This window comes from Oncorhynchus tshawytscha, unplaced genomic scaffold (assembly GCF_018296145.1).
Source record: "Oncorhynchus tshawytscha isolate Ot180627B unplaced genomic scaffold, Otsh_v2.0 Un_contig_6661_pilon_pilon, whole genome shotgun sequence".
NCBI classification, from domain to species: domain Eukaryota; kingdom Metazoa; phylum Chordata; class Actinopteri; order Salmoniformes; family Salmonidae; genus Oncorhynchus; species Oncorhynchus tshawytscha.
Genome location: NW_024608544.1, coordinates 31,833 through 43,656, shown reverse-complemented (window position 1 = coordinate 43,656; position 11,824 = coordinate 31,833). Strand labels below are relative to the sequence as shown.

The 11,824-nt window shown below is 45.7% G+C and overlaps 1 protein-coding gene across 1 annotated transcript; it reads right to left on the bottom strand.

The window, feature by feature from the left end:
- Nucleotides 1–455: 455 nt before the first annotated feature.
- On the bottom strand, nt 456–7,895 carry LOC112223832 (histone chaperone asf1b-B). The gene is made up of 4 exons (XM_042313348.1): nt 7,401–7,895; nt 4,116–4,231; nt 1,927–2,103; nt 456–901 (listed from the first exon to the last, which is right to left on the bottom strand). Exons 1-4 carry the CDS (start codon nt 7,507–7,509, stop codon nt 695–697), a joined length of 609 nt encoding a protein of 202 aa, XP_042169282.1. The 5' UTR covers nt 7,510–7,895; the 3' UTR covers nt 456–694.
- Nucleotides 7,896–11,824: the final 3,929 nt, after the last annotated feature.

Genomic DNA, 11,824 nt, shown 5'->3' with positions numbered 1-11,824 from the left:
AGCAGAGGGCCCTGTTTAAAAAGGTAGTGCACTACATTGGAGCAGATGGCCCTGTTTACAAAGGTAGTGCACTACATTGGAGCAGAGGGCCCTGTTTACAAAGGTAGTGCACTACATTGGAGCAGATGGCCCTGTTTACAAAGCTAGTGCACTACATTGGAGCAGAGGGCCCTGTTTACAAAGGCAGTGCACTACATTGGAGTAGAGGGCCCTGTTTACAAAGGTAGTGCACTACATTGGAGCAGAGGGCCCTGGTTACAAAGGTAGTGCACTACATTGGAGCAGAGGGCCCTGTTTACAAAGGTAGTGCACTACATTGGAGCAGAGGGCCCTGTTTAAAAAGGTAGTGCACTACATTGGAGCAGAGGGCCCCGTTTACAAGGTAGTGCACTACATTGGAGCAGAGGGCCTTGTTTAAAAAGGTAGTGCACTACATTGGAGCAGAGGGCCCTGTTTACAAAGGTAGTGCACTACATTGGAGCAGAGGGCCCTGTTTAAAAAGGTAGTGCACTATGGAGGGAATAGGGTGCCAGTGCCAGTGGAGACAGAGGGAGGTGTTGCTGTGTGAAGGAGGGAGACCGTACACCCTACAGTACAGCTGGTTTATAATAAGTGACTCAACCTTCCTGCCAAAGACTGCTGGCGACTGCTGGAGTAGAACATGGCAAGGCAATGCTGGAGGGGTGTCTATGTTCTACAGACAGTCCATCGAGTTACCAGACAGCAGTCCTACAGGTAACGCCTTGCCAGCTAAACAGGAGGAGGGCACCATGCTGCTGCTACTGCTGCTGTTGGGGGAGGGGTCTACGTTCTCACTGTCCTCCATCTTGTCTGAACAGCCGTCCCAGTTGATATGGAACCGGGTCACACGGGGGTTAGAGGCCAGGATGTTCCTCTGCAGCTGGAGGAGGGGGAGGAGGGGGAGGAGGGTTATGGTTCAGAATTAAGGCTGGGAGTCCAAACAGTCGACTTCAGATTTCAAACTGTGGTGAGAATCCTTCACAAGAAGTCGGTTCCTTTACAACAATCACTTCCTGTTTTGCATCACAATGATTTTTCATGTTTTGTGATTTTTTTGGTGTGTGTATCATCGTGTGTATAACCTGTGTATAACCTTGTAAACGGGGCCCTCTGCTCCAATGTAGTGCACTACCTTTGTAAACGGGGCCCTCTGCTCCAATGTAGTGCACTACCTTTGTAACCAGGGCCCTCTGCTCCAATGTAGTGCACTACCTTTGTAACCAGGGCCCTCTACTCCAATGTAGTGCACTACCTTTGTAACCAGGGCCCTCTACTCCAATGTAGTGCACTACCTTTGTAACCAGGGCCCTCTGCTCCAATGTAGTGCACTACCTTTGTAACCAGGGCCCTCTGCTCCAATGTAGTGCACTACCTTTGTAACCAGGGCCCTCTACTCCAATGTAGTGCACTACCTTTGTAACCAGGGCCCTCTGCTCCAATGTAGTGCACTACCTTTGTAAACAGGGCCCTCTACTCCAATGTAGTGCACTACCTTTGTAAACAGGGCCCTCTGCTCCAATGTAGTGCACTACCTTTGCAACCAGGGCCCTCTGCTCCAATGTAGTGCACTACCTTTGTAACCAGGGCCCTCTGCTCCAATGTAGTGCACTACCTTTGTAACCAGGGCCCTCTACTCCAATGTAGTGCACTACCTTTGTAACCAGGGCCCTCTACTCCAATGTAGTGCACTACCTTTGTAAACAGGGCCCTCTGCTCCAATGTAGTGCACTACCTTTGTAAACAGGGCCCTCTGCTCCAATGTAGTGCACTAGTCTGGTGTGTGAGTTACCTGTGTATAGTCTGGTGTGTGTATCATCGTGTGTATAGTCTGGTGTGTGTGTGTGTATCAGTGTGAGTTACCTGTGTGTAGTCTGGTGTGTGTGTGTGTGTATCAGTGTGAGTTACCTGTGTGTAGTCTGGTTTGACTGGTGGGTTCTCTCTGAGCTCTGGGTCGGTGTATTCATTGTTGACATAGTAACCGATACGGATGAACTCCTGTCCGTTGTAGGTGCAGGTGATGAGTGCCACGGTTACCCCCACAGCATCACTCTCAGGAATCAGCCCGGTGTTGGGGGCATCCGCCTGGAGGAGAGAGAGAGAGAGAGAGATGGTGATGAGAAGGAGAAAGGGAGGAGAGAGAGAGAGAGAGAGAGAGAGATGGGGTGATGAGAAGGAGAAAGGGAGGAGAGAGAGAGAGAGAGATGGGGTGATGAGAAGGAGAAAGGGAGGAGAGAGAGAGAGAGAGAGATGGGGTGATGAGAAGGAGAAAGGGAGGAGAGAGAGAGAGAGAGAGATGGGGTGATGAGAAGGAGAAAGGGAGGAGAGAGAGAGAGAGAGATGGGGTGATGAGAAGGAGAAAGGGAGGAGAGAGAGAGAGAGAGAGATGGGGTGATGAGAAGGAGAAAGGGAGGAGAGAGAGAGAGAGGGGGGTGATGAGAAGGAGAAAGGGAGAGAGAGAGAGAGATGGGGTGATGAGAAGGAGAAAGGGAGAGAGAGAGGAGAGATGGGGTGATGAGAAGGAGAAAGGGAGAGAGAGAGAGATGGGGTGATGAGAAGGAGAAAGGGAGGAGAGAGAGAGAGAGAGATGGGGTGATGAGAAGGAGAAAGGGAGGAGAGAGAGAGAGAGATGGGGTGATGAGAAGGAGAAAGGGAGGAGAGAGAGAGAGAGATGGGGTGATGAGAAGGAGAAAGGGAGGAGAGAGAGAGAGAGATGGGGTGATGAGAAGGAGAAAGGGAGGAGAGAGAGAGAGATGATGGGTGATGAGAAGGAGAAAGGGAGGAGAGAGAGAGAGATGGGGTGATGAGAAGGAGAAAGGGAGGAGAGAGAGAGAGGGGTGATGAGAAGGAGAAAGGGAGGAGAGAGAGAGAGATGGGGTGATGAGAAGGAGAAAGGGAGGAGAGAGAGATGAGGTGATGAGAAGGAAAGGGAGGAGAGAGAGAGAGAGATGGGGTGATGAGAAGGAGAAAGGGAGGAGAGAGAGAGAGAGATGGGGTGATGAGAAGGAGAAAGGGAGAGAGAGAGAGAGAGATGGGGTGATGAGAAGGAGAAAGGGAGGAGAGAGAGAGAGAGATGGGGTGATGAGAAGGAGAAAGGGAGGAGAGAGAGAGAGATGGGGTGATGAGAAGGAGAAAGGGAGGAGAGAGAGAGAGATGGGGTGATGAGAAGGAGAAAGGGAGGAGAGAGAGATGGGGTGATGAGAAGGAGAAAGGGAGGAGAGAGAGAGAGGGGTGATGAGAAGGAGAAAGGGAGGAGAGAGAGAGAGATGGGGTGATGAGAAGGAGAAAGGGAGGAGAGAGAGAGAGAGATGGGGTGATGAGAAGGAGAAAGGGAGGAGAGAGAGAGAGATGGGGTGATGAGAAGGAGAAAGGGAGGAGAGAGAGAGAGATGGGGTGATGAGAAGGAGAAAGGGAGGAGAGAGAGAGATGGGGTGATGAGAAGGAGAAAGGGAGAGAGAGAGAGATGGGGTGATGAGAAGGGAAAGGGAGGAGAGAGAGAGAGATGGGGTGATGAGAAGGAGAAAGGGAGGAGAGAGAGAGAGATGGGGTGATGAGAAGGAGAGAGGGAGGAGAGAGAGAGAGAGATGGGGTGATGAGAAGGAGAAAGGGAGGAGAGAGAGAGAGAGAGATGGGGTGATGAGAAGGAGAAAGGGAGGAGAGAGATGGGGTGATGAGAAGGAGAAAGGGAGGAGAGAGAGAGATGGGGTGATGAGAAGGAGAAAGGGAGGAGAGAGAGAGAGATGGGGTGATGAGAAGGAGAAAGGGAGGAGAGAGAGAGAGATGGGGTGATGAGAAGGAGAAAGGGAGGAGAGAGAGAGAGATGGGGTGATGAGAAGGAGAAAGGGAGGAGAGAGAGAGAGAGATGGGGTGATGAGAAGGAGAAAGGGAGGAGAGAGAGAGATGGGGTGATGAGAAGGAGAAAGGGAGGAGAGAGAGAGAGATGGGGTGATGAGAAGGAGAAAGGGAGGAGAGAGGGAAGAAGGTAGGAACATAAAGAGATGATCTGATGAGAGGAAGGAGAAGTGGGAGGAGAAGAAAGAGATGAGGGAGGGGTGCGTGTGTGTGTGTGTGTATCAGTCACTCAGCGTGTCTCTCACCTGGAACACGAACATGTGTCTGCCTGCTGGTACCGGTCCGACCAGAACTGAGTCCAGAGTCTGATCATACTCCTCACTCTCTGCGGAGCCCACATAGATGATCTTCCACTCCAGGTCTAAAACACACACACACACACACACACACACACAGAGATTAACTTCCCTGACCCAGTCTGTAATACATGTTTCAAGCAGACCACCATAGTCCCTGTTCCCTAGAACACTAAGGTAACCTGCATAAATGACTACCGCCCCGTAGCACTCACATCTATAGCCATGAAGTGCTTTAAAAAAAAAAACTGGTCATGGCTCATATCAACACCATCATGCCAGACACCCTGGACCCACTCCAATTCGCATACCGCCCCAACAGATCCACAGATGACAATCTCAATCACACTCTACATTCCCCTTTCCCACCTGGACAAAAGGAACACCTATGTGAGAATGCTGTTCATTGACTACAGCTCAGAGTTCAACACCATAGTGCCCTCAAAGCTCATCACTAAGCTAAGGACCCTGGGACTAAACACCTCCCTCTGCAACTGGATCCTGGACTTCCTGACGGGCCGCCCCCAGGTGGTGAGGGTAGGTAACAACACATTTGCCACGCTGATCCTCAACACGGGGGCCCCTCAGGGGTGCGTGCTCAGTCCCCTCCCGTACTCCCTGTTCACCCATGACCTTACACGACTCCCAACACCATCATTAAGTTTCCCAGCGACACGACGGTGGTAGGCCTGACACCAACGACGAGACGACCTATAGGGAGGAGTTTAAAGACCTGGCAGTATGGTGCCAGGACAACAACCTCTCCCTCAACGTCAGCAAGACAAAGGAGATGATTGTGGACTACAGGAAACGCTTCAAGTTCCTCTGTGTCCACATCACTAAGGACCTATCATGGTCCAAACACACCAACACAGTTGTGAAGAGGGCACGACAAAGCCACTTCCCCCCTAGGACGCTGAAGAGGTTTGGCATGGGTCCTCAGATCCTCTAAATATTCTACAGCTGCACCATTGAGAGCATCTTGACTGGCTGCGTCTCCGCTTGGTATGGCAGCTGCTTGGCATCCGACCGCAAGCCACTCCAGAGGGTGGTGCGTATGGTGCAGTACATCACTGGGGCCGAATTCACTGCGATCCAGAGCCTCTATTTATTTATTTTAACCTTTATTTAACTAGGCAAGTCAGGCGAGAATGACAGATTTGTACCTTGTCAGCTCGGGGATTTGAACTTGCAACCTTTCGCCCAACGCTCTAACCACTAGGCTACCCTGCCGCACCTACTATACCATGCGGTGTCAAAGGCCCTAAAAATTGTCAAAGACTCCAGCCACCCAGTTCTCTCTGCTATCGCACGGCAAGTGGTGCCAGAGCGCCAAGTCTAGATCCAAAAGGCACTTAACAGCTTTTACCCCTGAGCCATAAGACTGCTGAACAATTAATCACATGGCTGCCCTGAATATTTACATTCACCCCTTTTTAATGGAAACTGAGACTCTAGCACCGGCTCTATGCACACTCAATGGACTCTACCAACACACATGCTACACTGACACTCCAATACACACACACACACACACACACACACACACACAGACACACTACTCTGTTTATTATCTATTCTAATTGCTTTGTCACTTTTACCCCTACCTACATGTACATATGACCTAAATGACCTTGTGACCCTGTACATTGACTCGGTACCGATACTCCGAGTGTACAGTCTTGTTATGTTATATTTAAATTGTGCTATTTCCTTTTCTGGGAAATTGTTCTTCCTTTTTAACTGCATTGCTGGGAAATGGCCCGTAAGTAAGTCTAATAATAATATATTTAATTAAATGGTTAAATGGGAGACCTAAAGGTGTTGCTGGGAAATGGCCCGTAAGTAAGTCTAATAATAATATATTTAATTAAATGGTTAAATGGGAGACCTAAAGGTGTTGCTGGGAAATGGCCCGTAAGTAAGTCTAATAATAATATATTTAATTAAATGGTTAAATGGGAGACCTAAAGGTGTTGCTGGGAAATGGCCCGTAAGTAAGTCTAATAATAATATATTTAATTAAATGGTTAAATGGGAGACCTAAAGGTGTTGCTGGGAAATGGCCCGTAAGTAAGTCTAATAATAATATATTTAATTAAATGGTTAAATGGGAGACCTAAAGGTGTTGCTGGGAAATGGCCCGTAAGTAAGTCTAATAATAATATATTTAATTAAATGGTTAAATGCTTTTCATTATACAAAAATGCATAAAAATAAGTGTATAATATATACATATATATATAACCATATCATAAAATCAACAATCAAAGTCTTGGAGGAAGGGTAGATCAGCCAGAAATGAGGAGTCTGAAGGCCTGCTTTAAAAGCCCCAACAGTCTAATCATCCAGGAGATTATCTGGAAGGGAGACCTAAAGGTGTTGCTGGGAAGAAAAGGACCCAATGTTTCCGAGCCCGGGTCACACAACGTTCCGAGCCCGGGTCACACAACGTTCCGAGCCCGGGTCACACAACGTTCCGAGCCCGGGTCACACAACGTTCCGAGCCCGGGTCACACAACGTTCCGAGCCCGGGTCACACAACGTTCCGAGCCCGGGTCACACAACGTTCCGATCAGGGTCTACACCTGTTATATTGGGCAGATGTGACAAATACAATTTGATTTTAATTTAGGAAGTTTAAAACCCATTTATTCACTAGTGCACTATTTTTGACCAGGTCCCATAAAGCTCACTATATAAAGAGAATAGGCTGCTATTTCAGAAACAACCACTCATTAAGTGTGGTCCCACCACCTCCACTTTAATACGGGAAGGATAGGTTTCTTCTCATTAGTGGAAATAGCTATTTGTCGGCTATAAAAAATAACCTAGGAGAAGAGATACGTTTTTCCCGCAATTTATTCGTAAATAGTTCCACGGTCTGACAATGTAATCCGTTAACGCACCAATCGGCTCGAGGCCACCCAGACGTCAGAGAAGCACCGGAAACGTGAACAATACGCGCGGGCGCCAAATTCTGATGCAGTGTCAACACAAATAGCTAATTTACTCAAACAATACCAACATATTTGAATTGATCTAAGTAGTTAGCTATACACATATAGGTGTAAAGTTAATTGAAAGATACATTTAAGCAAACTGTTGTCGCACCTAAAAGGCAACGGTTAACTACATTATAATTACACAATAATACTATAGTTAGTTATCTACATACGTTTGCTAGATTTTACCAAAAAAATAAATTAGGAACAGAATAACGTTACCACTCACCCTCCGGTAAATCCTCCATGCACTCGAACGTAATCTCGAACTGAAACGGATTCCCAAAAGGACTTGGGTTGTCCAACACAGCGACATTCAACACCTGAACTTTAGCCATTTATTTTCAGTAGTCTTGAATGGATAGCAGATTAATAATCTGAAAATGAATCGAATTTAGCTCGTTTATCTCCCTTAACGTTGCAGATAAAGGCAGGACGGAAAATAATAAACTAGCCAACGTTAAACAATTCAGTCTCTTTGACTAAAGATACGTGTGTGGCGTCTTCTGATGGTTGTTACCGTCTTCTCTCCCGCAAACTTAGTCAATTTCAATTGCTTGCAATATAACACCTGCTTGGCGCTAGATTCGTTTTCAAAATAAATGAAACAAAAGCTTGCTTTGGCAGGTGTTTTGTTTGTAGTTCTCGGTTATTTTGTAGCTAGAGGATAACATTCACACTCCCGCCAGTGTGTTCGGAAATGGTCCTCGGAACGTCACGAAATCCAGCAGCGTTTCTTCTTCTCTCTTCCGGATGTAGAACCGAGGATGGACGAACATGAAACTATACGCTGCCATCTAGTGACGGGAGGGAATAGTTCAGATTAAGATTTTGCAGAATGTAGGCCTCCAGTACTAGCAGCATAAACGATGCACAATTAACAAAATAACTAAACAATGAGTTGAGGAGAGATAAACTTTCCATGTGATTAATGTCTATTTGCTGATGATGTTGCACTCTGCTGAAACACAAACTCAGGATTGTGACTTAAATAAAGACCATATTTTGTGTGTGTGTGTGTGTGTTACAGGGGATTGGTGGCACCTTAATCGGGGAGAACGGGCTGGTGGTAATGGCTGGAGAGGCATAAGGGGAATGGTATCAAATACATGGTTTCCAGGTGTCTGATACCGATCCATTTGCTCTGTTTCGGCCGAGCCGTTCTCCCCCTGTCTGTGTCTGTGTGTATATTGTAGCAACCCTGGTTTATAAACGCTGATATCGACTCTGCCACTTGAGCAGACTTTTGTTGCACAATCGATGGCGCGCTGGGCTTGGGGCCAGAAAATAGACTGTCCGAGCCGCACTCCCTGCCTGTTTCATAAGAATACACACAGCTGAATAGGCAGACAGTCACTGTGTACAGAATTGACTGGTCAGTTTCTAACAGAGCGTATTCCGAATACTAAATGTTAAAACTCCTCTCCAGTCCATAGCTCTGTATTAGGCTACAATGAGTTATGCAACTGCATAGAACTCACAGACGGTGTCTACCTTTAGTCAACGCCCTATTACTTAGACAATGCACTAGTTTTAACCAGAGCCCCTTGACACTGTTTTACACTATTTGCTAAAGATGTAGACTACAGAAGGCCTGTTTTTTTTTTTAAATCTCCACAACGGTGTGTGTGTGTATGAGCGAGTGAAACAGAGACAGAGAAAGGCGATCATTTGGTAGTAGTTCTAGATACTGATTGGCTCTTGCGGTACATGTGACAACTGTCCTCATCTGCATATGGACAGGTACGCTATGGTGAGCGGGGTAGAGAAGTTACCGGGCTGGCACCGTGTGAATGGAGTTAAAGATCGTCGAGAAGTCTCCTAAGTAGCCCTAGGACATCGTTAGTCTACAGCAAGAGGACTACTGTTTCATACCGCCCCTTGACTTCGGAAAATAGCTCATTGTAATCAACAGGTAAGTCCATGGAAAACACCTAAATTAAACAATCGCCTGTGTTGTTTAATAGGTCCGTATAGTAGTGCAGACTTGATAGTGTCGGCAGAGGTGTTATTGACAAGTAGTTAAAGTAGGCCGAGGCTAGTTTTAGCAGTGGAACCTTAGCTTGATAGGCTTCGAATGCTGAAAGCCGTGTTTTAGACCGTTTTGGGTTGGTTTTATTTCTTTGTAACAGCAACGCGTTAGAATTGATGCACCTGAAAACAGGTGTAGCAGGCTCGGTCGCATTCCAACAGCTGGGCAGATATTCCTTCTATCGGCGCTTTGAAATGACGTGTGTATGTGGCTGGGTTTCGCTCTGTATTCAAATATTTGTTTAGTTATAATAATGACTTTGACAGGTACAATGGAATGGTTATTTGCAATTTGAGCAGATTTTAAAATAAAGCATCAATAATCGGTCGTTTTTTAAATGGGTCTAGTCCTAGCGTTTATTAGTTGCTTCAACTTGATAATATGAGCGCTTCAATATTCAAATGTATTTCGTATTCGGATTCTAGTCACACGGTGGTTGTTTAGGAATGGTTGTTTGGACAGTAAAGTAAATACGTTGCGTTTCCTGTATGTTGTGCAACTCGTGGTTTCAGTGTAGTGTTGATCCGTGTACTATTGTTTACCCAGAGTATATCATTAACGATCTCACCGCTAGGAATGTTCAGACTCTCCAACCCTGGGTTTGTGCTGTTTCATCTCTGACGGGGCATGTGTCCCAAATGGCACCCTTATTATTATTTGTAGTCTACTACCGTTGACCTGGGTCCACACCCTATTATATACACACTGACCCTTATCTCGTGGACTATGAGCCCTGGTCAATAGTCGTCAAGTGTAAAAGGAATAGGGTGAGAGAGACACTGTTTTAGACTGTCTCTGGACCCGGTTGAGAGACACTGTTTTAGACTGTCTCTGGACCCGGTTGAGAGACACTGTTTTAGACTGTCTCTGGACCCGGTTGAGAGACACTGTTTTAGACTGTCTCTGGACCCGGTTGAGAGACACTGTTTTAGACTGTCTCTGGACCCGGTTGAGAGACACAAAAAGCCTATATATATATATATATATAATTTATTTATTTATTTATTTGTAATGAAGACAATTACAACAATACTGAATGGACACTTTTATTTTAACTTAATATAATACATAAATAAAATCAATTTGATCTCAAATAAATAATGGGGAGTTGATAGGCTTGAAGTCATAAACAGTGCAATGCACAGCGACGAGCTGCTTTCAAATGCAGGAAAGTGCTGTTAGAATTAATGCTTACGAGCCTGCTGGTGCCTACCACCGCTCAGTCAGACTGCTCTATCAAATCATAGACTTTATAATATAATAAACACACAGAAATGCGAGCCTTAAGTCATTAATATGGTCAAATCCGGACACTATCATTTCGAAAACAGAACGTTTATTCTTTCAGTGAAATACGGAACCGTTCTGCATTTTATCGAACAGCGGCATCCCTAAGTGTAAATAATGCTGTTACAACCTTCAATGTTATGTCATAATTATGTACAATTCTGGCAAATTAATTACAGTCTTTGTTAGGACTAAATGGTCTTCACACAGTTCGCAACGAGCCAGGCGGCCCAAACTGCTGCATATACCCTGACTGCCTACACAGAACGCAGGATAAGTGACACAATTTCCCTAGTTAAAATAAATTAATGTTAGCAGGCAATATTAACTAAATATGCAGGTTTAAAAATATATACTTGTGTATTGATTTTAAGAAAGGCATTGATGTTTATTGTTAGGTATATTTAGGTATACTTTTTTTCGCAAATGCTCTTGTTAATAAATTATCACCCGTTTGGTGAAGTAGGCTGTGATTCGATGATAAATGAACAGGCACCACATTGATTATATGCAACGCAGGACAAGCTAGATAAACTAGTAATATCATCAACCATGTGTAGTTAACTAGTGATTTATGTTAACATTACCTTGGCTCCTAGCTGCCCTCGCGTAACAGGTGGTCAGCCTGCCATGCAGCCTCCTCGTGGAGAGCAATGTAATGGGTGTCTAAAAATGTTGATTACAGCCCTAATTAATGGGCCGACCTCTAGTCTCTGGACCCAGTTTAGAGACACTGTTTCAGACTGTATCTGGACCTGGTTTAGAGACACTGTTTTAGACTGTATCTGGACCAGGTTTAGAGACACTGTTTTAGACTGTACCTGGTTTAGAGACACTTTCTGGACCTGGTTTAGAGACACTGTTTTAGACTGTCTCTGGACCTGGTTTAGAGACACTGTTTCAGACTGTATCTGGACCTGGTTTAGAGACACTGTTTTAGACTGTATCTGGACCAGGTTTAGAGACACTGTTTTAGACTGTCTCTGGACCTGGTTTAGAGACACTGTTTTAGACTGTATCTGGACCAGGTTTAGAGACACTGTTTTAGACTGTATCTGGACCAGGTTTAGAGACACTGTTTTAGACTGTATCTGGACCCGGTTTAGAGACGTTGTTTCAGACTGTATCTGGACCCGGTTTAGAGACGTTGTTTCAGACTGTCTCTGGACACTTTTGACATTGCAGCCGACTGTCGAGACTGACCAATCTACAAATCACCTTGGATCACAAATAACTACTCAATATTATTTGTAGATCAGTCAGTCGGTCAGAATTGACCCATGATACATTGCGGTTTGGATCGAACACAGCCATAGTTTCTATGCTGATGTGTT

What these genes read in the sequence shown, in the direction of transcription:
- LOC112223832 (XM_042313348.1), bottom strand. Translation starts at nt 7,509, where the DNA reads ATGGCTAAAGTTCAGGTGTTGAATGTCGCTGTGTTGGACAACCCAAGT. An exon ending in CATGGAGGATTTACCGGAGG is followed by an intron (nt 4,232 to 7,400) that starts GTGAGTGGTAAC and finishes TGTGTGTTTTAG; the next exon opens with ACCTGGAGTGGAAGATCATC. An exon ending in GACACATGTTCGTGTTCCAG is followed by an intron (nt 2,104 to 4,115) that starts GTGAGAGACACG and finishes TCTCTCCTCCAG; the next exon opens with GCGGATGCCCCCAACACCGG.